Source organism: Anser anser, assembly GCF_964211835.1.
Source record: "Anser anser genome assembly, chromosome: 8".
Lineage (NCBI taxonomy): Eukaryota > Metazoa > Chordata > Aves > Anseriformes > Anatidae > Anser > Anser anser.
In genome coordinates this window covers 5,336,153-5,363,209 of record NC_139728.1, presented here as the reverse complement: position 1 = coordinate 5,363,209, position 27,057 = coordinate 5,336,153, and the positions used below count along the sequence as shown (strand labels likewise).

The following is a 27,057-nucleotide window of genomic DNA, read 5'->3' as shown; positions in this document are numbered from 1 at the left end:
ATCCTGCTGTGTGGTGATACAGGGAATTACCTTGTCTAAGCTGTTTCAGAAACTTGTACTGGTGCAACAGGTAGGAGAGGAGAGCAGGCAAGAATGAGCAGCTGGCTGGGCAGAAGGCAGAACTACTTACATTAGAAAGAATTTTAGAAAGTCATTTTTCTTCCATGTTTATCTTTCCCTCTGTGTTGTTAGATCATGTCAGAAGGTCCATAAAATGCACCCAAGTGTTCAGTGATAGCATTCATAGTGTTGAGGGATAGCATGGGTAGTTCTGGTGCTTTGTATCTCTTTTTGTTTAAAAGGAAAATTGTTTCCCATACTACAATAATGATTGGGTCTTGATATACTACATATGTGTATGAAACAGTGGTGCACAGCATTATTTTCATTATTTTCCTTCCAGTTTAAAAAATAACTGTGTGTAAATGGCACATTTTCCTTGCAACATGAGTTTATTGCATCTGAGACTTTTACATTAAATACAGTTTAAAAACATAACCCAAACAGTTCACAACATGTGTTCAATATTCTTACAACACAGTTTACAAAAAAAAAGAAAATACATCCAAGTATGAAGGTTACGTTCCACTTAAAATATGCACAATTACAGAATCACTACATAAAGAGTTTTAGCTTGAAGTGTGAACAATAAAATGGTACAACACAGCTTTATTTAAAGCTTGATTTCCATGTAAACTTCCTTCTTACTTAAAAGATCTTAGGCAAGAAATAGCAGTTTCTAGTAAACAAAATACCTAATCTATGGCAGTTACCTGTGTATTTTAACACAAAATACAAATCTAGGCTATGGAAATTTCTTTAAGAACTATGTAAGTAGCTGTACAACGCTTTTTTACATTTCTTCTTACTATGCCTATTTTTCCTAGTAAACTTAAGTAAACTACCATCTAACTACTACTGTTTTTAACAGATTTGTCCAAGTGTAGCAGTGTCTAGGAGTACTGAAAGCAACATAATTCAAATTTCATGCATCTTTTGGCTTGCAGTAGGATATTTTTTGTACAAAATAGGTATATAAAAGGAAACTCATGCTCTGACAGATACTATACTAATAGTTATTTGTTTTCTGTTTAAAATTCCTGTGAAGAAATGGATAGATAATACCACACTTCTATTAACAGCAGCTAAAATAGAATCTTTGCATTAATTCTTTTTACCCATTAAAATGCTTACAGATTATGGTTTCCAGTAGGAAATAAGTGTTGAAGTACCGTAACTGAGAAACAATTCATTCATACTTAGTAACACTACTCAAGCTTCAAACTCTGAAATTTCCTTAAGAAATTTAAGAAATAATTTCCTTAACAAATAAGAGTTTAATAACGACTCTGGATTTATGGAAAACAAATAAGGCTTACTTATACTTCAATAAAGGAATGTCAAACATCAATTTTGGAAGAATTTAAAGCTTTCTAAGATGGCCATGCAATTTTTATTTGTATTTAATCTAAGCCTTACTGATTAACAGTACAATTAATTGTAACAAAATACAGGTCATATGCATTTTGCAGTTAAAAATACAGCAGATCCAAGCCTGAATTTGAAATGTGTCACCTAGCACATTACTTGAAAAATGGATTCTTTCATAATTCTCTATGAAAATTTTAAGAGATCTTTCATCTTTTCTGTCTGGCAGGCAGATGGCTATTTGTGCAAATTTCAATACAGTACATTGACCTTAATGTAACAGTGGACAGATAGCGAAGGAGTAAGTGTTCAACATCAGAAGACAGATTTGTTGCACAGTAATTCCTTTTCAGAGTGCAGAATACGTCTACAATAAAGTGCTTCTCTTAATAAGTTATACTGGTAGCAGTTTAGATGTTTACCTAGTTTTAAAGCTTAAGTTGTTTAGTAAATATTTTAATATCCCTGTACCTCCCCTATCCCTCAAGGCACCTTCAAAACCCAAGCAAAACACTAACTGGGAAGGGTTAAGCTACAATAAAAAGTTCAAAGTGGTAGTAAACTATTGATAAGGTTTGTAAACAGTACCATCCCTCTGAATCTCAAGGCTTGTGCATTACTGAAGCAAGTTTCTGTTGGAAGAAGCGTTTGAACTCCAGAGTTAGCAATCCTTAGGGACAAAGCCAGCTTTCTTGATAATACACTACTGTGTCACATTTTCACGTGGTATCCTGCTTCTTTTGTTACTTGTACAAAACCATCATATTTGATGTACGTAGGCCTCTAGACTTCAAGTAACACAACCTATTACGGGCTGGTTTAGATCTATTGAGTCTTTTTTAATGCATGTAAACTTCACCTCCACCAATGCAACCTTATGAGAAGGTTTTGGTTATGTTGAAAATATAGTTGGGTTGTTCTGTGGAAGCCATAACCTTCACCTGGTACTAACTTTTGACTGGATAGAAGGAGTTAGCTTCTTTAAGACTTCAGTGACAGGTACAGTCAAAATTGAGGCTAACTGGTTTCTTCAGGTCTGTTTAAGGCTTTCTGGAACTTCTTTAGAAAAGAAGTTGTGGAGCACATGACCACATGTGACCTCTGTGGTGAAATACTGAAATAGGACCCACTTAATCATGTTTCTAAAAAGTTAGGGAACAACTTGAAAAGTAATTCACTAACATCAGATACAGCTTACAAAAACAGTCCAAGTGCTTTCACAACATATACAGAGCTTTATCTTCTATGGTATCAAGGCAATGTTTAGCTATATGAGCAGGAGGCATTCCATTACTTTTCCAAAAGAAGTTCACACTGAGTTCATCTTGGCTTTCACAGCTCTTGCAAGAGAGTGAACTTGAAGAAAAGTGTCAATGCCAGAGTTCCACATTCTCCACTTCTGTTCAAGTCATTCTAGTCTAGCGTTTTATCACCACCTGCTCATACGCTCCAGATCCAACTCTGAAAATGTTTGTAAGAAATTAGATGAGTTGCAATTAAAATAGAAGTTAAAGAAGTTAAGTTTGAAACATTGCTCATAACTGAGAACTTTGGAACTAAGACTTCAGGACCTCCAAAAGTTACAGCGTTTTCGGCTGGCACTTCAGTTTGATTTTAGAACAAACCTTTGTGTTCTGCTTCACAGCCTGACAATCTAGTTCTTTTGGTGCATTTGAATGATAAAGAATAGAAAGATGAAAAGATCACGAATGTATACACAGAATAATTGCTATGTAAGATACATTTCTGTTTAGTGTTACTCATTGATTAGTCATTCAGGCTACATACCTGTTAGGTAGATGATGGCTTCCAAAAGAAGTGCTTCCACCAGGGCCCACAAATAATCTTAAGCCTTCCTCTAGAAAGCAAGGCAATTAATTTGTTAGCTTCATTTCTAAAACTGACATTTTACACCTACCAATTTTGTAACTGATACTTTGCAGGTTATAGGTTGGAGGACCTAACTTCCTTGTAGATTTGTCCCTGCTGTTATCTTTTTGAGAAAAGTAATTCACTGGGAAAATTACTGGAGTCATGCAACAAGGGTCTTTTCAACTTCTGGGAAACAGGATCAAGCATATGCACAGTCCTTACAATTACAAGCAACAGGCACTATGAAGAGAGTCAGTTTTCTTAAGGCCTTTAATGTGCATCAACTTTCCCTAAGCTTCCTTATTTCTCTCAATACCTTCTGCACTTGAGTCTAAACTGAAGTCTTGACTCTGGAGTATTTTTTCAACTACATCATCAGCATCAACTCTGGTAGCATCAACCCTCTTCAGCTGTGACTCCACAGAGTCTTGTTTTACAGGATGTCTGCAAAAATAAATATATTTAGAGGTCTTAGAAGTGATACAGTAAATTCTGTTTTCCTTCTGCTAGGCAAGGCTTTCAAGTTGAGCATACCTGCAAAGTTTTTCTGATGATGCATCTTTAATAGATGTATCAATGTTTGTTTCAGTTACTTTTGGATCCATCTCTTCACAGGGCCCTAGAATACTTCCAATTCCTGTTGAGGTACTACTCTCTGAGGTGTTTCTCCTGTGGCACAGTTCAGACATACTGGATGACCTAGAGTGAGATGTGCTATAGCCTGTTGGGAGAACACAGGAGAGCTAGATGAGATATGTTGTTGACAGCCACGGTCATCAATTATCTTTTACAAAGCAGAATTTGTGTTTTGTCTTCTTGAAAAGGAACTTCAAAAGCCTTGTGAGTATATATGCATACACCGAGTAGACAATCCATTTTGGTTTTTGTATTCTAGCACATGCTCTTTTCTTTTTATTCTAAATAACTTTGTTTCCTAACAATTACAATAACTTGGTGTCATTCCTTCCTCTTAAACTTTCAGAGCTGAGTCTCCATTCATAAGCCATTTATTTTTATACATGTAAAAGTTAAAAATCTTTCAGATACGTTAATTGGAGCAGCAAAGCTCAGGGAAAAAGTTGCCTCACATTTGAACAGATCATTTACAATCATGCTTTTAAGAGGAAAAAATGTTACTTTTCCTCCCAACCCCTCCCACACCTGGAACTCCTAGGAAAAGGCTTCAAGTTCACACCATTTTTTAAAAACATAGAGGTATACTTATTGTCTACAGTCTAAAAGTATGGAAGCTAATAAAATGCAACAATTCATGAAGAAATGGTTAACAGCTACCTGACAGTTTTGACTGCTGACTTGCATAGCTTGATGTTCTGGAATGTCCGCATGCACCAAGTTCGTCTGGGACTGAGGCACTCTTTGATGAAACATCTGCAAAACATGCAAGTCAGACAACGGTCCTAAAGCCAACCTTATTATCACTTTGCCCGTTATTTTGATTAGACTCCAATGTCAGATTCCCCAGAGGGATTTAGTGATTTCACACTGTTTTTCTATGAACCTAGTCAAAGATGCAACTGTTCAAAAAATACTATGCATTAAGGAATATTCATTCTCTTAAAAGAAGAATCTATTAGAAATGTAGTAATATGGTTCTGCTCCGATAAAATTGAGAGTAGCATTGAGTTAAACTGTTTTCTAAGAAGTATAGTTCTAGATTTGTCTGTACTGTGGATGTTAAAGAGATTGCCATGCTTTTCATAATAGAATAGCGTGTCAAGTGTTTTCTAATAGAAAGTACAGAAAACAACTGTGGTTAAGTCGAATTAAGCTGTGTTTAGGGTGGAAATTAATAATCCGTATAAGGGCCTGAAAGTTGTTTAGAAAAAATCAACCCCTAGTACAGTATTTTCATAGTAACTATTTTTTCATATTGTTTACATACATACATAATTTCAGATGAACGACTTCAATTTAAAAAAATGTATAGAGCTTTCACTATTGAAAATTTGGGGATAGGTGTATCCCTAAAGACCTGATTCATAAATTGAAAATCAAGGGCCAAATTAAATGCACTGTTGAAACACAAATCCAAAGCAAATAAAGAAATGTGTCACACAGAAAATGAATGATTTTAAATATTAAAAAGAAGACAGGCCACCAAGCCCATTTTCTTTCTGTCTTTCTGTTAAAAAAGTAAAAAAGAGGGATTCTACTGCTGTTATTTAAGAGAGGGTATCTCAGCAAATAAACCAAAGAAGGTCCCTTTGTGAGACAACTGACAACATCCTTTTAAGATTAGAAGTATTTCATGTATCTCCTTGAAGCTATGAAGCCAGTTAAAAAAGAATTAAGAAGTTAAGAACATTATTTTATACCTGCTATACCCAAATGTACTGTTAAGTTTTCTCTGCCTTTCCTGTCTTCATGCAAAGATTCTGATTCTCCAGCAATTGCTATAGACATTGCTGTGGAAGGAGGCCTGTAAGAAAAAGGTGGTTAGAATTTGCTCTGTTTTTGCTGATTCCTCCAAATTGATCAGCATATTTTTTTCAAGTAAACAGACATAATTTGTACTGTGCTTCAAGTTAGTCGTCTCATAACCTTTTTCTGAGAACATGCTGTCTAGCCCCCTTTAAAAAAAAAATGCTTTAGCTATTGAGCTTCAGGACATTTTACAGAATCCCTCTGCTCAGTCCTTCAGGCTTCTGGGGATCTGTGGAAGAGTTTTTCTTTTATTGATAAGCCTTTTGATAATTGGTGGAGTGATATGTGTTAATTTTGAAGTTTTTTTGTCTTTTTTTTCTGAGTGTGAATTGCAGGATCATTTATCTGTAAAGAATGTGTATACCTCAATACTTCATGGAATACATGACAAGATGGTAAATCAAAAAAAGAAAGAAAGCAACCAAATATACAACTACAGTTCTCCTACTTGGCTTGTGCACTGTGGTGTACTCCTGGCTTTGTTTCATCCCTGTTGCAGTATACAAGCAGACTCTGGGCTGACAGCCCTCCCCTCCTAGCAGAGGGGCCTCTGTTACTATCTCCATGTGTTCCCCTCTAACTTCCAACGCCAGTGAATTAAAAAAAAAAAAAAATCAACAAAATCACATACCACATAATTTAAATTTGGATCACTACTAAAAAGCTTTTCATACAGCTTAAGTGCTTGTTTCAATTTATACCAACACCCAAAGAGATATTTTATTAAAAAGAATAAGCCTTTCAAGTTTGTGTTTTGCTAGTGCAAAAGACTTAGGAAATGAAAAAGGGAAAGTAACCTGCACTTGCAAACAGTCAAATACAACTAAAATGCATTTCAAGACATTGCCTATGTTTTTTTAATGCTTTGTTATTTTGACCTTGAGATCCATACTCTTGCTCTGCATACAAATGGGTATTTGTTGACATTTTTACATTGGATATTCCATAAATTAGCTGCTGTCTTTATATACAGTAGCATGTCTCCTCTTACGTTAAGTTTGAAAGCAAGAGAGAAAGACAGAAAAAGCACTTCTGGAAATAAAATGCTTGTATGACTTAAAAGCCTAATATACTTTTGAAAGCAAGAATTGAATGCTTTAAGGGATGTCACCCCAGATCAAATGTCAAGCTTTCTTGACGACTTCATAAAATATGTAGCTGCTTCTAGATTGTGCAACTGTTTTAAGGCTTATTTTTCCTTCTACGAAGAACATCTGTGTTGGATAAATTATTTGTTCTGTTTGTGTTGAAAGTTTGTGTTCTGGGAAATGGTTATATCATCAGTTTGGAAGAAAATGCCAAGACTGAATAATTTCAATCAGAGAGTTTTTCCTAGGGATGCAGAAAACTATTTAGTTACTAAGTTCATCTATATGAGTACCTGCACAGAAATACATTGTTCCATGAGTATACAAGACCAATTATTAGTTAATTGGCTTTGAGAAAATGTTTATGTGTACGAGTGAGATATTTGTTAATAGGTCTCACTCAAAGTAAATGAGGAGGTACTCAATAACCAGCAAAACAGAAAACCTTTGCCTGAACAAACAGATTCAGATAGTACCATCTGACTAGTTATTCAGTGAGCACAGGACAAGATTTCACACTGCTCTACTCTTCTTTTTGAAAGGTTAGAAGAAGAGGAGAAAGACACCTTAGTGGTGCAAGCGGGTATCAAAGAGTTCCTGCACTGAATCATCTGAGCTTTACTGGTGCAGGCCACATTCTCAGATCCCTTCAGAAACAGTGGTAAGGATACAGCCACAGCAGTAATGCAAAGTCTGTAGCTGGTATAGAAAAGTTTTCAATTGTCCTAATTACACCAGAATATATCTCAAAACTGCTGAGACATTACTTCATACTTGTGCCTCAGAATAAGTTAGGAGTTCAGTGCTGCTTTTCTTGGAGCTGCAGCTTCATTTTTTATTTTTTTTAAAACTTCAGATTTCAGTATATGTTTATTGCTATGTAATATACCTGTATGAGACTGGTATCCCACTCTGTTTTATTATTCAGAGGGACACTGATTGCCTATATTCATCTGATAAAAGATGAGTTCAAATTCAGTTTATAAGAGTATTTTGAACAAAAACTATGTCCTGCTGAAGTAAAAGTGTGTCTGTACAGAGTTAGTAAGCACTAACCATATCTTTAGAAGACATTTTTGATCCAGTATAAGGTTTGGAAGTATAGATTAAAGTTGAGAACCTACAGAAAAAGATGAAACTGACATAAGGGTGAAGCTAGCAATTTTTTCCAGATTGCTTTTCTTTTCCTTAAGCTGGTCTTTCCATGTTATATATAATACTTCAAATTGTCTTAGATTGTTTTTGAAAGTGCTAGTAAGAGAACAAGCATGTTATCTCAGAACATAAATTCATAACTGAAACATCCTGTTTCTGTCAGCAGCAAACAGGTACTGAGAGAATAGGGGGCACATATGGTAATTCACCTCATTATTCTTCCAATGTCTCATCTGTAGCTTAGGGATTTTCTGAGTCTTGTGTGATATTTTATATTTAATATCTCACAATAATTTTCATTCAGGAATTTCTCTTAATTCTTTCTTGAACTTAGAGTTTTAGTATTCACGAAATGTAGTAGCGAGGAGTTCCACAACTTAATTGATTTCATCTCCTAGTTTCAGTATAACAACATAGCAGTCAATGAAATGAACTGAAGAAAAATTCGAGTTGAAGTAGGACTTAAAAGATCAAATTTATTTTGAAGGAATTATTTCATTAACCCGTCCCCCAAACATCTGTGACAAGTAAAATACAACTAAGTTGTTTTAAACCTGTTATAGACACAATTGCCATCTACTGTTATATGAAATTAGAAAAGACTGGCATTAAACTGAAAAGCCCATCAAGACAGCTTACCAGTTTTAAGAGATGGAAGATTATCAACATCCTAAGTTAGGGAAAAGCAGTGGCATTAAGTATCTTAGCAAGTATTGAGGAATTTTTGACACTGCATTCATGAAAGCATTCTATATATTTTTCCAAGTCTGTCCTTAGAATGAACGGCTTTCAGGTTCTTGTAAAATATCTCTTACAATACAGATGCCATGTAAGAGTCCTTCATTTCCTATTGGTCAGGGTAACTAGGTCATGGCTATGTTCATGTAGGGTTGCTGTATGAGTGACTTCCCTTAAGTGTTTCTTTATTTTTATTATTATTATTATTGAAGATGTACAGGCTAGTACCTTTGCTTGAAAATATACTGAGTATTTAACTGCAAGAAGAACTGTGAGACTTCTGGTATTTTTACCATGTTAGCCATTATTCAGCTACTATCCTTTTTTATAAAATACTGTTGTCAGATTGGAGATGTTCACGTATGCAAAATAGAATCGTAATTCTGAACATGGACTGAGAAACTTACGCATGACAAAATACTATCCAACAGCTTTTTATAAACTTACATTTTAAAACATGGGTCTCCAGACATTAGCTGCATGTTGATCAAAACCTACACAACAAGAAAACAAAACACAGAAAAAAACTGAATTAGTCTGTGATACGTAGTCATGTCACTAAGTTAGATTTGCCACAAATCTTACATTTAAGTAAAGTAAAAAAACATCATATATGCAAATAAACACTTCTGCAAAAAAATACTTCTTGTTCTTTGTACACATGCAAACGCTTGCAAAAAAAAAGAGCATGTAGACTAACATTAATGCACTTAAAGGATTCTCTAAAAGATACGTAGATCAAGAAGAATCTTAAAATTATTAATAGCTAGATAGATTTCCTGTCTCTTTTGTTTTTCCCTTGAAACCAAAAGATTCATGAGCAAACAGAATTTGGTTTGAAACAGTGGATGCTGATGTATGTTCTTTGCTTGATAATAGTGTTTAGCAAACTGCCAGCACACACAAACTGTACATGCAAACATCAGACATAAAATAAACCCACAAAATGTAAATAATGCCATAGGACAATAATGCATTGAGAAGGCTTGTTGGCTGGGACAAAGCCATTAGTTTTAAGTTTTCTGGACAAAGTCAATGACTATCTTAAAGAAACCAGAAAGTATATGCTTAGACAGTATACTCAGTGGTATGAGGAATTCATCCTAGTGTTTTAGCAGGACAATTTTTAATTTTTTAATTTGCTTGCAACATTCTGTAATTAATTTCAGTTTTATGAAATGCAGCTTACTTCATTTTTTAATCTCATTGGACTAATGAGGGAGAACAGCAGGATGGGTTTCTTTCAACAGTTCTTAACAATTGTTACACATTCCAGGATTCATGGAGGTGATAAAGCTGGCTTACACATAAATAAACCAATTAAGAGAGTTACTTGTAGGAGAGCTGCACAGGAATTTGCCCACTCTTAAAGATATAATTGCTACATTTATATGAATGTATTTACTTTTTTATTATACTTCACTATTCTCTTTTTCAATTCCTGTCAGAGTAGGAATACTTTTTGAACACTTTTGTTTTACAGCTTTCCGGCTCTATATCCAAGAGTAGGACAAACTCTATTGTTGAGTATATGGATTTTAATGATTCTCTAAAAGCAAAGCCAATGTTTGCACTTTTAACTAGTTTTCCCTCTAGAAAGAGGTTCAGCACATACATTTTATATCTCATTAAATGTTTAATCATACCACTTGTTTTCTGTTTTATTAGTTTAAGTATGAGAAAAGAAAAATTACCTTGAGAATGGAGTTATCCTGTCTTGTATTTTTGGTATCATAACCTTCTAGTAAACAGCGACGAGTGGTATTTCCTGATCCAGCAAACTCTGCTAGATTTAGATCTGCAAAGCCCAGCTGTTAAAATGACAAGTTAGTAGTAATCATATTACTAAATGCAGGCGCTTGTTACATGCACAGTATTGAGTGCCACTCAACACTAGTTTCTCTCCAATGTAAGATGATGCCCATTGAAGGGAGAGGCCCAAGGCAAAAAGCAGAAAAGAAATGCTGAGCATCAAATTCTGCATAGCTTTATCTTCAGTTATAAATTATAGTCGCAAGACAGGAAAAAAAAAAGAAAATTTATGTATTTTTAAAAGTAAATACATGCAAAAGGGTTTACTTTCATCAACCCTTTCTATATATTAAATTTAAAGAAAAAAACATTCCAGTGATAGAATGTTATACAATAATATTAAACTTACTAAACACACTGATCAAGAGCTCAAACAACACTGTGTCACTATAATGTACCTAATGAAATTATGGCTGTTACAGCAGTACTATTCTGCAATTACTTTAAAAGGGTATAAATACATTAAACTTACCTTTGCATATGCCTTTCCTCCTTTTAACTCCTAGGGGGAAAAAAAACCAAACAAACATACTAGTAATTATGCAAGCCATCCATTAAAGATAACAACTTTTTTTTTTTTTTTTTTTAAGAAAAGCAAATCACAGAATCACAGAATTGTAGGGGTTGGAAGGGACCTTGAAAGATCATTGGGTCCAACCCCCAAATAATAATCTTAATTTTAAAATAGCTCGGCACACATTTGCTAGGTTATACTGTGGTCATTTAGAACTTCGTATTAAATCAGTGCAGGCCACCAGGAGACTGTCATCTTGTAGGAGGGGACCAGGGGAGAGGTGAGTGCCTGATGCCAGACCAGCATTTGCCTCCTGTAAAGTCTAGCCCCAGGGGCAGGAAGTGCTTCATACAAAATTGTGATACTTAGCACAGTTCAAGGCTTCTAAGTTTACTCGTGCATACCAGCATTATCTATCAAGGGCTAACTTTGTGAAGACCGATGAGTGCTTCCTTACCTGTCCTGCTGGAATAACTTCTTTTCAATAAGAATGTAAAAACTCGTGAATTAGTCAAGATAAGGTAATAAACAGAATTACTATGTAAATATTTTTAAAATACCTGACATGGTTGTAGCTAAAATAGATTTTATGAAATCTATCAGCTGACTAAAAATACAATCAAAACAAGTGATGAAAGAGCAGGGGAAGAGCAGAGGAGAGAAAAAATGCTACTTACCTTCCGTACAGACACCCTGCAGATGCAAGTATCCAGAATTCCTGTTGTGGCACTGGCACTGATTTTACACATAAATAGGAACTTTTTCTTCCAGCGGACACAGTTTGCCTGTACTACCTCCCTGCAAATAGGGAAGATATGCTTAATGCCAGTTGCATATGCGCTCAGGACCATAAAATGCAATAGGATAGCTTAAAAACAATCGCTTCTGTTTGTGAAGTGGCCACTTCAAGCAAAGTCTGTTCCAAAGCCTGAATAACCATCCTTCACTCTTCTCTTTGTGTAGCAAGACTATTAACTGCTTCAAAACCTGAACACAGCATTAAACCTAGAGAAAAAAAATGAACAGCCATGTGTTTTTGCAAATGACTCAGATCGTCATTTCTCCAGTTTGCCTCCAGAGAATGTGAAGTCCTTCTTCCTGAACATTAGCTCCCAGGCACTCTCTTACAAGCTGCTGAGCTTTGGAATGTACTCAGGGATACCATCTTTGATAAATCACGTTTCAATACAGGCAGAACTAGATAAATTTGAGGCCTGCACCAGTTCAGAGGAGAAGACGTACAATAATCACATACAAAGTCAAGCACTCGAGGCATAGAATAATTTCAACTACATTCTGGGTATTTGTCTTTTGAGAGCAAAATAAGATGACTAATATCTGAATGGATTTGTTCATCACAAGAGAATTACAAGCCAGCAAAATGACTTAGCTAAGAAAAAGGCAAATGTTGGATGCTTTCAGCTATATTAATGTTATTATATAAGTCTCAAGTGGCACACATTTTTCTATTAGGGTAACTCCAGTTGAGAACAAATAGACTCCAAAATAAACACATGCAGGGAGAATAGCTAGAAGACTCCTGTATCTTATCAGGAAAAAACAACAACAAAAAAAACCCAACCAACCAACCAAACAAACAAAAAAAAACAAACAATAAAAACATGGTAAGTGATTCAAACACGGTAGACACCAACTAACTTTTTAAGCTAAATGAGAAGTGGCTGGGGCCAAAATAAGGCATAATCAAACACATTTAAAACTGAAAATTACAAGGTCTCAAACCAGAGAGCAAATTTCTAGAACAGCTTTCAAATAACAGAAATAGAAGCAAAGAAGTCTTACTGTATGTAAAGAAAAGGTTGGCCAGTTTGTCATTAACACGATATAAGGACTATGATTCTGGGGAACCTGCCTCAATGATCAAAAAGCTCTTTTCTAGTCCCATGTTTCTAAACACAGACCTTGGGAGTGTGGAGAATCTGATAATTTCTTCTACCACCCTAGTCATTCAAGTACAGTCTTCACATATTAAAGCAAATCTGTCCTTCTTTTACTTTTTTTTTTTCTAATGCACATATTCCTGTGTTTTATATTAACTTCCTACAGCACTTTATTATTGAAGACCCAGTGTGACTTCTTTAGCACAGAAGAATTCTTTGGTTCCCCATAGGCTGGAGTCAGAGTTTATCACCTATGGAGAAACAATGAATCACAAGGCTCCTATCGCTGTGCTGGGGAGACTGCCAGCTGCAGCACTCACATCCACAATGACTTGCTAAGGTAGGAACAAACTACCCTGTCTAAAATGAGTCAGTTTAATTACGACAACAGACTAACGGATTCAAATGATGCAACGCTGAGTCACGTTCAAGCATGTGACCTAAGAGGAACAAGTTCTACATACCACGATCTACCTTTTATCCATTAAGTCTCCTCTTGTAAACTTGTCTATGCTGTGGGAAAAGGAAAATCCAAACTGCCAGTATATGAGTTATTTAAATCCAGAATAAAAGCAGAATTCAAAAAAGGCAAATTACAAATAGCTACTACATCCTCTACTGGAAACAGGCTCAAGCAAGAAGGAGCCAAGTCAAATACAACCTTTAAGGGATGTGTGATTTGTTACACTTAGAAGGGTTTAATTGCTATCGTAGCACTTCAGTGACAGTTGCCCATCTCTCAGGTAAAGCAAACAGTCAGCTAGATGTCCACTGTCAGGCAGAACACAGCTATGCAAGTGCGTGGGTATCTGGGATGTGCATATTTAGGTTTCATGCACTGTGCTCTCTAGACAACACAACTCCTGAGAATGGTCTGGTTTTCTGCCAATCACAGTGGTCCAGGCTTACTCAAAGTAATTTACAAATGAAGTCTCTAGAATTTATTTCTATTTTTCTTGAAGCTATTTTTTTCTGAGTAATATTTTGATCTTGTCCTAAAAATGAAAAAAGTAAAGGCCTTCGTCTTTTAAAAATACCACCAGATCAGAAGCAGTTCTACTATAAGCAGCTTCAAATAGAGAAGAGATCTTAAGTCACTAAATTCACTGTAGTACTCTAGTCCTTCTGTGAACAGTACTATCAGTACATTCAAGAATTTAAGAAACTCATATGAAACAATACTAATGTCCTCATGCGAGCACTAGAAGCAACAGGCCTCCACTGATAGTAAAAGACAGTAGATGTGGTCATGTCCTTAACCCTGATGGTAATTAGCCAAACTTTTGGGAATTTGTTAAGCTAAAAAGACTGAGTGGGAAGGTGAACTTGAATGCAGGTGAACTTAGTGATATCGTTTGTCAAGACTTCTTTTACAAAAAACATGATATTTTGGCACACTGGTAGTATTCCTCCCCCACAGAAACAAATGCACAGACACAAAATCCCAGAATCAGATTTTGTTTCATCGCAGAGTAAGAATCTTGGTTTAAGCACAACACTGTATTTAAAAACCTATACATTAAGAGGATAACTGAAAATGCGGTTCCTTAAAATAAGTGATTTTTGTAGCTGTCAGTTGTGCTGCACTTCAAAGAATTCCTGAAATTAAATTCTAGCAGAAATATCTAATTAATACTGTAACACATAAAGTTGTGCAAACTTGTATTGAGTTTGCAAGAACTCTTGCCAATCCTTTGACCTCACCTCCTCCTCCATTCTATCTCTAGTCTCAGATCAAGGCATGTCAGCTATGGCCACAGGGAACCTGCATTTATACATTACTATGCATCGAATAATATCTGGAGAAAAAATCAAATGTCTTTTTTGTAAATAGAAGAAATGCAGACTTTTGCTGAGTCTCTCACTGTCACCCATAAAGGTCAGAAAATGACTTCCCCTAGTATCTGCTCATCATACAAGTAAGGACATGGTCATTGCTGTCATTTCAAGGTCTTTGAAACATTTATCTACAATGTGCAGAAACAACAACAACCACAAAAAGTGAATTGTTCTTCTTTTAATTTCATTATACAATTAAAAAAATTGTCACATTTTAATAAAGGTATTTTTTGTGTGAATAAAAGCACCAGCAAGTTGTTCCCTTTATGCTGAAAGGAAATAAATTTCTTTATTTCTAATTTCTATCTTTAATTTCTAAATTTCTGAGAATCTTAGTTCATATGCAAGGCCTTTAGAAAATAAATAGTTTTATTGATTGGTTACTATGGAAATGAACCGACATAACTTCTTGGCAACTGTGCCTATGTTATGGGGCACGCTGGAGAAAGCTTTCCGTTATGAGTCAGTTTCCTACGAGCCTCATAGTCACTTTACCACATGCAAAGCAAAAGCAGTTGTTTTATGAATCAAAATGCATCTTGGTTACTAAGATACATTCAAATATGTACTAGGCTGTAGTTTAAGAACAAACACTGTTAGAGTAAGACCTAGCCAAGAATAACGCAAGATAGGCAGATATTTTAAGATAAATTGATTCTAAAGTATAGTTTAAGCTAACCATCAGTTTAACTAATTGTTTTTCTCTTCAGAGGGTCATTTCCACTTTGACTAGATTTGAAATGCCTGATTTCAGCTGTAGACAAGGCTTCTCCCGTATGTATTTTATGTGCTGTACACAATTCCCATTTAGAATAATGAACTAGTCTTCTATTTTCTCTTCTCATCCACAAAAGAGAAAAATCAACGCAGCAAACAACATAAGAGAAGCAACAATTCCTAATCCAATCATCATCTCATCCTAATTTTTAACAAGTGATAGGCTTTTTTTTTTTTAGAAGCATTTATGATCACCAAATTGTTTGTTCATTCCCACATGGATAAAGGATCTGAATAACAGCTTGTTTCAGCAAATAGCCACAAATGCAAAAATAAATCACTTCTAAAGACCTTAAGTGTCACATGAAAAATTCCTTTTTGCCAAATGGAAAAGCTTAAGCAGGAAAGGCTTAGAAATAAAGAAGCTAAAACTCTTTAGGACATTTAGAAAAATATTGTGTTCCATTAATTAGAAACTTGTTTATTCAAGTTTTTATTTTAATTATTCTAGACAGCTAATTATAACATTTAGCCATATGCAATGATCATGGTAAACGGATTCTTTTTCTAGCACAATTACTTTAGAATTATTGGTCATCGAGGAAGTAAGAAATTGGGGGCATTTGTTTTTAGTTTTAAGGTGCCATTCAGGCTTTATATGAGGCAAATTTTATATGAAACTCAAAAAATACTTTCAGAATCAATTAAGTAGGTAGTCTTCATTATATTAAGGAATGGAAGGGTTGTTTACACATCTTACAGCTTTTGTACAAAACATGAGTTATCTCAAACCTCACTCTAAATACTTTGTAAAATGGCTTTTTCAGTCCACAAGGTAAATAGGAATATTATTTTGACTTATTACTATTTTTAAAGCTGGTGATTTTATGCAAATATTTGCTTTAGACTTTCAAGAATTTTTGCGACTGGGCATTGACAGTCCAAAGTACAGTGAATAAAATGACTTTGGAAGAGTTATCTCTGAATTAGTGCAACTTTTCCAATATTACTTAAGTTTTGCTTGCTTCTTTCAGGAGAAAATATATTATGCTGGATCAAGGCTGCTACAGCTCCACATCCCAGGTCCCACCAGTAGTGAGACAGAAGATGCATTCCCAGTATGTACGTGAAAACACCACATATATACACAGCCAGCCACAAATCCCAGACACAGATAGCACCAACAGCCTTGTTCCGCTCCCCTCTCTGGCTGGACAGGACAAAGGCTCACTAGCGAGGTCTATATATACATGGACTTGATCAGCTTGATTCCTTATAGTGCTTATGTTACCATAAAAGTCAGTCAAAGAAAATGTCTACGACTCAATTTGGAGTTTTAGAAGGCAGGCATTCTTTAATTGCAGCGCTGGACACACAGGGGATCACTCCACCTAGTATGCGTGTCGAATTGTTCAAGCTACAGGGGTTATATACAATCAAAACATATTCATTTGATTTCCAAGAAATAACTAATATATCCACACTATTTCCCGGCCCTCGTTAAAGTATGTAAATATCCCTGACCTATGCACATTTGTTTCTACTGGTGGTCTTTCAGGGCCTTGATAGTCAACTTAGGCATGCATACTAAGCTTAGTCATTTACAGGTCCAAGGACATAGGCATACCATGAGTTCCTCACATAATCTTTTCAGATACATCCTCCCAGACTGCGTTATTATTTACACATAGAAAGTTTCCCCTGTTTTAGTGTGGAAGGTCTTTTAAAATGTAAATAATATCATATTCATATATATATACATCTATAAAATATATATAACATACGTTTCTTCTGCAGAATGCCGAAGCACTTACAGAAGGTCATCCCATTTTTCTGAGGCAGGAATGAAGAAGGCATTAGCCTATAATCTTAACAGTTTTATCAGCCACACTTCCAGTGCCCTCAGTGGTTCAGGTATGTTACAGTAAGACTTGATCTTTCCTAGGCTATCTGCAGCATTAGGAAGGTATTGTTGGATACAGCTCTCATTTGTATAAGGGAACACACAGTGGCTTGGCATGCAAAAGAGGAATGCTGACATCCCGCTTGTACAATCTTCCCCCTAATTTACTTCTATTTCAAATTAGTGAAGTTTCACTGTTGAGGAAAAAATGGAGGTACCTATGCAGCTGTCTCCTGGAGCAATCAAATGTCTGTTTCTAATTAGTCCACTTTAAAGCAAAACATCATATGGTTAAGATCCTTGAAAAAAAATTACTGTACAGTTCTCTCTTCTTGTTTGGTTTAGATCCATGCAGCTGCAGTGTCAAACAACAGGGTTTACTCATGATTTTTCACTTAATGTCTCTACTGTATACACAAAAATATAAACAAGATCACGCAACAGAGAAATCCTTTACTTTCAAATTAAACTAAAAGCCTTTCCATTAATTCGATGGAACGGAAGTAAAAGCAAATGCAAATAGACAAATAAGAAAATCACAAGAGGTATTATAAAGGAAATAAAAAAGATCTATCACCAACTCCGCCAGGACCAATTTTATTCAAATACATTCTATGCATCTAATACAGAACAACTGTTGACTACATGCTGCCCATGCACATTCCAAATCCAATTTATTTCCTATATTCAGGAAGACAGGTTTACTTTAATATTCTGTTTCCTCCATGCCTGAGTCATAGAAGATGCATTCTCTCCAACAAAAACATTTTTTTCCTAAGCACTGCAAAAACAAACAAAACCAGTCATTTACAAACAGAGCTTCAATGTTTCCTTAATGTTTCACAAATTTCAGCACTAAGCAAACCAGCAAACAGCAAGCTCTGCAGGAAGAGCTCCACTTGTTTATAGTGCACTACTCCCCATTTAATTTGCTGTTATTGCAAGCAAAACTAACCACTTTCTATTTCACATTTTTACTCATAGTAACCAGGTTAAATCTTTAACTAGCAGTATTTCACGTTACGTATTCCATATAAAATGTGTATAAACTGATCATGACATGGAAGCAGAGCTGCTCTCCGCTAATTTTTACTTACGAAAAACTGCTGGTTACAAGCAAATGCAGAGACCTAAGAGAACTGGTGAAGTGAAGGGCAAACTGTACTAGTGAGACTGTAGCCAGCAGTTCAAAAGAAGTGACTGTTCCCTCTGTTGAACATTTGCAAAGCTTTATCTGTAGCACTGAATCCACTTTGGGGTCCTCGAGTGAAAGACATGATAAACTGAGGCAAGTCCTGGGAGTATGAGGTGAGGATCTGGAGTCAGAGCACCAGGGCTGAAGCAGGAGGAGAAATTGGGAGAACTGGATTTTTACAATCTCAAGAAAATATGTAAATGGATTTAATTGCTGTCTTCAGACATCTCTACTGAGTTAGAGAGAAGATAGAGCAAGACATTTCTCAGTGGGGAGCAGAGAAAGGACAAGGGGCAGTGACAGTGGTGAACCCGAGGTGCAGGTTGTTTACAAAAACTTACCTCCATTCTTGCGGGTTGCATGAAGTCAACTGGACGAAGCTGAGATTCCTGATCTGAGCTTAGTCCTGTTGGCCTACATGATCTCTAGCAGTCCCCTCCATCCTAAATTATTCCACTAAGTAACAGAAATAGTCCTTAAAATATGAAGGCAATCAAGCATTATAGTGCTTGCAAATAGCAAGTTTATGACAGCAACATAACACAGCAAAATGTGCTCTGTGTCCTGTGCTGGGGAAAAAATTCTCCTGCATAAACCAAGGGACACGTTATGCTTTTTTTTAATAAACAGGCACTTTTAGTAGATGTCTGTCATAAACCTATTTCCAGGAACCTTTTCCTGAGAAGTTAGCTGTTGCTGTATCTCTTACCAGTTTTTACAGTAAGTCGTCTCACAGGGATGATCCGTTTCCATCTGTATTAACCAATTAATTCCATGCAAAATGTAATCAATACAAACATTTTATTCTCTGCTACTATGGACCAGAGACATCCCTCCTCAAATCTGATTTTATTTTCTTTCTAATACTACTTTGAATTCCTGCCCTTCTATTTCAGGAACTTGATTTTTTCATTCCTCTTGTTTCTATATCGTTATTCTTCCACCTGTCCCCATGAACTCTGACATTAATGTTTCAGCCTTGTTTGCTTCTCCTTCAGCTCTGTCTGGAATATCCGTGCCAATCCTTGCACATCATGTGACCTTCCTCAAGCATGTTCTCTAAATCTTTCATCTAAACCCATTTTATTGCACCTCTTCAGCCTTTCATTAACAGATGCAAAGAAACTACACTTAAAAAAGCATCCTGTAATTTGTGTACAGAACTTCTTCTTACCTTCTTCCCCATAAGGTCCCTTCTTACCTTACCTCCCCTGACAGAGAGTGACAGGGCCTGAAAGCTTCTCACTAACAGCCTGTTTGCAACCGAGACAAACTTTTAAATGGATTTTCAGGATATGAAAAGAGCAACTACAAAACTGCTAGCCCGGATTTTTTTGCCTACCACTTTCTTGCCTCACAGCTTTTGAAAACTTACTTTGTTACATTTTCTCTATTGGCAAATCAGGTTGCAGCTGCAGAACTATTAGAATAGTGCTAACAGTGCTACTGTTAGAAGTACTATATCTAATACTATAATATTATATATATATAATACTATATTATATATAATACTATAGATAATACTATATCTAATAGTGCTACTATTAGAAGTAGCACTGCCGACTACCAAGTATGAAGACTGCAAACAGAATTCATACATAGTGCAGGAAGGTGAGACTGGGAGGGACAGTAGTTCCATGTGACAGGTAGATCATTCTAACAAGTACTTTTGTTTAAGAACATAAAACTGTTTAAGCTGTCTTAGTATCAGGAGAAGTTCTCCCTTTCAAACGTAATAGCAGCAAGAAGGGAAATGATGATTAGAAAGCAATTTGAAGAGTCCAGTGAGGCAGAAGATGTGCTTACCAGAGTCAAAAAAGCAAATGTAGTTTTAGTCAGTTGAGCAGGAAGCAGGTAAGCATCACTAGAAATAAGAAACACCTATTATCTGAAAGATAAGAAATCAAATTCTACAGAACAAAATTACTTATTCTACTCAGTATCTGTTAGGAATAAGAACATATTCACACAAGTAATGCAAGAGCTCTGTGACTGCCTCTCAGAACTCAAAAGCTTGTTGTATGCGAACTTCTCTGGAATTTGCCAGAGAATAAAATGTTTTGATGAAAAAAGCTAGTTTTCAGCCCCCTCCCCCCTCATCTCTATCAATTATTCTTGTCACACAGATATAGATCATAATCAGCTTCTTAGTTTTGACTGTGTTGAATGCTGTATTGTAACAGAATGAAGAGAGAAACATCAGCAGTCTAAAATACCAGAAGGCAGAACTCGGAGCAAGAGGAATATGACCGAACTGAAGACTGCAAGCGTAAGAACACAAAAAGCCATTACGTGTGGCAAAAAGTATTACGTGCCAGGGGGTGGTGGTAGGGAAATCCAAGCAAAAAATGTAACTATCAGGCTTATAACTACTGTAGCCTAAATTTGTACAGTACAGTGTTGAAAGCACCCTCTTAAGAAATAAGATGGTTTACTTTCCAAAAGTCTTAGAGTTCCTCATATCCACATCTTCCCTTTTGCTGGTGGTGAAATAATTCAGCCTATGAGCACTTATCTACCTTAGGGGGCCTATCAATTATTTCTTCAGTCTATTTAGGTCAATTACAGACAGCCTATGATTCCAGTATATTTGTCTGCATTGTACTAGCCTTAAGGAATATGCGTAGTATTCCTCCAAGTCTATACCTTAGAATACTATTCTTTTCTGTTCAAAATATTCACAGGTGTAACTTCTACTTTGATGTTTGTATCAACACAAACTGGAGAACTCAATAACTTCTCCCTCAAAAGTTATAGTATACTAGACCTCAATCAGTAACAAAAATAAAGCTATTAAGGAGATAGGGTCAGTTTTTTCATGTATTATACAATACTTTGAGTATGTATATTATGTTTTGAAACACAATCAAGTTTTTCAAGCTTTTTATGACACTTCAAAGATCTCGACTTTCAGAAAATGACCACCAGTTCACACTAGAATAAATGCATGCATGCAGAAGATGACGGCAATTAAAAAAAAAGTTTGTAACTGACAAGTTTTGAAATGTTGCCACCCTTGTTAACTTAATTTCATCCTTATTTATTCGGACCTTTGCTGAATCACCACTGTGAAAATCCATCTGTTAATTCTTAAGCCAAGAGCAAAGGCACTCCCTAAATTGGCATTGAAGGATCACTGCAGAGGAATGCTATACCTTTCTATAAACATACCTCGATGCTTTTCAGTCCAGCAAGAATAGACCAGTTACACTCACAGGGATTTTGATACACCAGCAAGTTTCTCTGCTCTTCTTATTTTGAAACCATACCCCAAGAAAAATAGAAGGATTGTAAAGCTTGAGTCCAAGATAATATTTCTTCTGCTTCTGTCATGCTTCCACTGACACTTCTTAGAGACACATATCATACACATTGCTCACATCAGCTCATCTAAAATCAACTTCTTTGAAAGAGACTGTCCAGCAAATGCAACTCAGCCTGTGAAAGTGACTCCAAAGCAGTAAGGGCTGCATTAGAACAGTAATGGCACATCAGTGCCTGAACTCATGATTGTCATAATCTGTTACTCATGATGAAGTTGCTCAGAAGAATGACAAGGAAAAGAGACATGAAATGAGAACAGAACACCACTGAGTTGAAGACCCTCCAACCATACAGAGAAAAGATTAATGTTTGACTATACATGCAAGTATATTAGAATGGTTAAATAAGGAGTTTTTAGTTCTGTTTTGGTGCTCTTTGTTCTCTTTAATTTAATTTGCAAAATCAAAAGCAGATACTTTAGTGAGCTCTATAATAGCAGCATCTATTTTAATAAGAAAATAACTGAATAGTCATAGATTTGTGACTAATTTCTGTCTACTCCCGGAATTCCATGAGGCATTTTTCAGTAAATCCTTCTAGTAATAACATTACAGTAACATAATAAGCCATACAGCACGAATAAATGTAATGGGAAGGCCACTCTCTCCCCACAGTGGAGAGCTGGGCAATGGTCCCGCACATCACAGCACACCCTTCCCACTGCCAGGAGTCTGCCTCTGCCTGACACCTGGAAAATGAAGCCACCCGCACTCGGCTTGGCCGTCAAGACCAGCAGGTCCGGACGCTCCAGTCACCGCAGATGACAGCTCTATTGCTGATGCATGAAGAAGGAAAAAGGACACCTGTGTCTGCTGCTGTGTTTGCACTGCAGCATTAAACACGAACAAAGTCAGTAAAGCATAAGATCTGAATACGTACAGGAAATAAGATACTGCTTTTCCATAAATCTCTTATGTTAATTCTCCACGTAAGGATCCACAAGCCGAAGCGCAGCGAGCCCAACAGAGCGTTGAGGCCACAGCTCGCAGGCACAGCCGCCAGCCACGACTCCAGTCCCGGCTGCAAGAAACCCCTTGCCCTCCTTGTACCCACACCACCGCGAGCCTCACAGCTCAGGACACCCCGGCACGAGCGACCTCCCCGCTGCCGGACCCCGCTCCGCTGGTATCAGTATTTACGAGCCTTAACGCCTGTGTCACGGCGTTCCGCCCTGGGGCGGCGGGCAGCCGGCGGCTTCTATCCTGCGGCCGTTGCCGCCCGCACCCGCCTCGGCCCCGGCGCCGCCACAAGCCCCGGGGCAGCGGCCCCGGCCGCCTCACAGCGCCCCTCACGCCCGCCCCCGGCCCTCCGGGCGCCGCCTCGGCCGCCAGCGGGGCCCCGCCGGGGGAGCCGAGGAGCCGGGGAAGGGGGCGGCGGGGGCGGGACGCGGCTCCCCCAGGAGCGGGGCCACCTACCGGGAGGACTCCCCGCTGAAGCTGCCGCCGTCCAGCAGCCGCACCTTGCAGAAGAGGATGCCGTTGACGAAGGGCACGGAGGAGAGCTCGTCCAGCTCCAGCTCCACGCGGAACTTGAACTTCTTCTTCTTCATCAGCATCGCGAAGGACGCGGGCCGGGGGCCTCCCGGCGGCCGCCCCCACGGGCGCTCAGCGCCCCGCGGCAGCTCCGCGCCGCGCCGCCCGCCCCGCTCCGCGCCCATACCCCGAGCGAGGGCGGCACCGCCGCGACGGGACGGGACAGGGCTCGGCTCCGCTCCGCTCACGCCTCAGCCCCTGGCGGCCGCTTACATGGCAGCCGGCGCCTCCCCCCAGCCCACCCGCCCCGCTCCGGCCGCCCCCGGCGCCGCCTCCCCGCGGTCCGTAACGGGAGCTCGGCCGGGGCTGGGGCGCGGCGCCGTGAGGGGCCCGAGCCCCACAACCCGCGGGGCGTAGCGGGAGACTTGAGCCCCGCAGAGCTCGGGACTTCAGCTCCGCCTTTAGGATCCTTCTGTTGTCGTTCAACCCCTTTCGGGGGCTCTTACTGCAGTTCGGCTTGTGGTTTACAGCGCTGTTTTGGCTCCACTTTGATTCAAGGAACAGATGGTCATAGCCTTGTAGAGCAGTGTGCACATCTGTGTTTACACTTAGCAACAATGCTACAACACAGATGATCACAGCAGCACGCACACAATACTTTTTGTATAATGAATAGTTCAGCACGTGATCATCGAGGAACAACTTCATCTCACCAACCCGTTCCGGAAGACTAAAACATAAAGCAAGCTTTGAGCAGCCTCTCCCAGCACATCAGTTTCCTCTTCACAGAATGTTGCATAAGCTGACCCTTACATGCAGCAAGTCTGCCCACAACCAAGCATTTGTTCTCATGAACAGAGAAGGAACTTGTAAGATTATATGCGGTGTGTGATGCTGAGCATCTGAAATCTTCAGAAAGTTCATGAAAATAACTGCTGCCTCACAGACAAGAAGAGTACTTTGAAGTTTAGATCAATATAATACATACCCTGTGAATGCAGACATCAGAAGTGATGTGCATGGCTAAATACACCAAAATATCAACAACTGTCCTGTGGCATGATTTTAGAAGAAAAACAGTAAAGAGGAAAAAAAATCAGACTGCAGTGAGTGGAAGAAAAATGATTTTACTTTCTCTGTTTTACAATATCCTGAGCATAGAAAGCATTTTTATACAGAGCATTACAGTACTTAAGAAAAAAGTAGTTCCGACCCCATTATCTGTTTCTATTTGTAGTAAAGATACCCCTAAAACACCCAGATGTTTAGTAATGTCCAGTAATTACTGTGAAGACATATTTTAGAGAATACCTAAATATTAGGCCTTGACATAAGAATTCCCCCCTCAAGAATATTTCTGTGATGTACTCTAAGATAATTCTGGAAGTCTTTTTAATAGTTTCCAACAGCCTAAAGATCTCACATTATGGCAATTCCTTATGAATCATATTCATTAGCTCTCAAATGAGCTAGAAGAGCTTCAACATCTACGGAGAATGAATTTGTACTGTTCATTAAGCATGAAGTAATACCAGAAAAGCACTTCTTTCCAAAACACACAACTCCAGAGTTCTTAGAAAAAAGTTTCAGATTAATGAAGAAGTTTTCATAATTAGCTTGAAAGTTACACAGAATAAGCACATAAAGAACTATTAAGAAATGAATATATTGAGATATAAAAGAACTAGAAAAAAAGAGAGCTAGGTACCAGGTGGACAACCTGCTCCTGCTGAAAATTTGACAAATACAATTGGTACAACTATTAAGTAATACCTTAAATAAAGTCTGACTATGCTTAACTTTTCTGAATACACTTAACTTTAGTTAAAAAACATGAAAAATAGATGAACAACCTTCAAAGACCCTCTCAAGATAACATTAGCAGCTCCCACTACAAACAGACCCTGCATATATCCAAGACTCACAGGGCGGTGTGAGAGTTTATATGCTCAGTCAGGGCCCCAAGCACACCAGTGAGCTGTTCTGGCCCTGACCAGCCACACCTGGAGCCTCACCCACACCCTGCCCAGGGACCTAAGCTCAGCTCCAGGGCAACAGTTTTTGTGTAAGCTCTGATATTGCTTGGTCTGGTTTAGTTTTTTAGTTTTTTTCCCCCTATATGCTGTTGTGGCCTCTGATTCAGTTTGATCTTAGGTTTGTATTGTCACTGTAGATCTATTCCATAATTACTAGATGGTGGATGATCAGCAGTATTTGACCTGGCCTTGTGTTATGTTCCTGATATCACCTCAGATGTGTCTTGTTGAAAGCTAATTGCTGTGGATGTTGATGCCTGTTCTCCTTCCTCAGGTGTTGCAGGGTGGGTTCTAGCCCTGCTAGGTATGTTACTGAATCCTTGTTATATTTCCTTTAAGAGAAGAGCTTCCTTGAGGAAGATTTCTCTTGCTGTGGCTTTTTATCCTTAGATGATCCCTATTAAAACTAAAGGGGTGTTGCTCAGTTATTTTAGAAGGCTTTGATTTAAATACAGTCCTTACTTTCAAATACCCCTTACTACACCAACAAAAAAAAAGGTTATGTGTATATTCTGAAAGTAATAACTTTCAGTCTTCTGTATCAAATATAACCTTTTTGATCAAAGTCAAAGGTGTCAGATGCATGGGTTTCTAAATATATTTAGGATCTTTAATCAAAACATTCTCAAAATAGCAGAGGACTTCTTTGAAGAAAGATAAACACTATGAGTAATGTAAGAATTCTGCATTGTCATTGGTGTGAAGCTTCTGCAAACTTAAAGCCCTGAATTTTATTTTGGGAGAGCTTCATACATTTTTAAACAAACTGGATGTTTCTCAAGCAGGTATAAAACTCAGTTTCAAGGGAAAAACACTTTTTGAAATACCATAGTTATATCAAGATAAAATAAATAATTCCAGTGTTGTGTATTATCTTACAAGTAGAAATTTTCACTTGCAAAAGGTCAGGAATTAAGTGTTTCTTCATGCACAAGTGATTTTGTGGGCAGGTTATGTCAATATCTCTGGGCTTTTAAAATCCTCTGAAGCATCATTGTATATATCATCATTGGAGACAGAATAGTAATGTGACCTGTGTTTATCTGCTCACCTACTTGCCTTCCATAGCATTGTTTTTCTGCTGGGCACTCCTGTTCCTGACTTGTATCACTTTTTCCTGAGAAGAGTATTATTAAGAAAAAACTAAATATGCCCTTGCTTTGGCTTTAGGGGACTTAATGGTATTGATTCGATGTAATGTCTGGGCTACCACCTGTACCCAGACTAGCACTTCCAGTGGCAAGCACTTGTAAATACTCTGTCTTGGCCATGGAGTAGATTAATTTTGATGTCTGAAACTAAATTAAAAAGTGGGTTCAGTGGGAGCTACATGTAGCGTGGGTAAGTAAACTCTAATCATGATGCTTCTCATAGAGATTTAAGAAATGTATGTGAAGTCTCAGTTCTCCAAATATGTTTGAACATATTTAGTATTAACCTACATAAGTAGTTCCTCTGATTTATCTACTGAATGATCACTACCTTAGTGTTGTATGCCTGTTTCAAGCTGTATGGTAAATGAAACTCAGGTAACAGCCCCAGTCCTACAAGGTGTTCTGTGTCCTTCAAAATCATGATGTGTAACAAGAAAACCTGTGCCTTTCAAGTCAGAACACAG

The 27,057-nt window shown here is 37.7% G+C and overlaps 2 protein-coding genes across 2 annotated transcripts in view; one reads left to right on the top strand and one right to left on the bottom strand.

The window, feature by feature from the left end:
• Positions 1 to 433: 433 nt before the first annotated feature.
• EEIG2 (EEIG family member 2) lies at positions 434 to 24,768 on the bottom strand. The gene is made up of 11 exons (XM_083846773.1): positions 23,347 to 24,768; positions 11,730 to 11,850; positions 11,011 to 11,040; positions 10,421 to 10,537; positions 9,174 to 9,220; positions 5,637 to 5,740; positions 4,594 to 4,689; positions 3,835 to 4,021; positions 3,617 to 3,744; positions 3,217 to 3,286; positions 434 to 2,889 (listed from the first exon to the last, which is right to left on the bottom strand). The coding sequence occupies exons 1-11, from the start codon at positions 23,586 to 23,588 to the stop codon at positions 2,847 to 2,849; spliced, it is 1,185 nt and encodes a 394-aa protein (XP_083702899.1). The 5' UTR covers positions 23,589 to 24,768; the 3' UTR covers positions 434 to 2,846.
• SLC25A24 (solute carrier family 25 member 24) overlaps positions 20,572 to 27,057 on the top strand; it is a 34,671-nt gene continuing 28,185 nt past the window's right edge. The window contains exon 1 of the mRNA XM_083846766.1: positions 20,572 to 20,876. Coding sequence (XP_083702892.1) covers positions 20,853 to 20,876 — 24 coding nt within the window. The 5' untranslated portion in view covers positions 20,572 to 20,852. The remainder of the gene's footprint in view (positions 20,877 to 27,057) is intronic.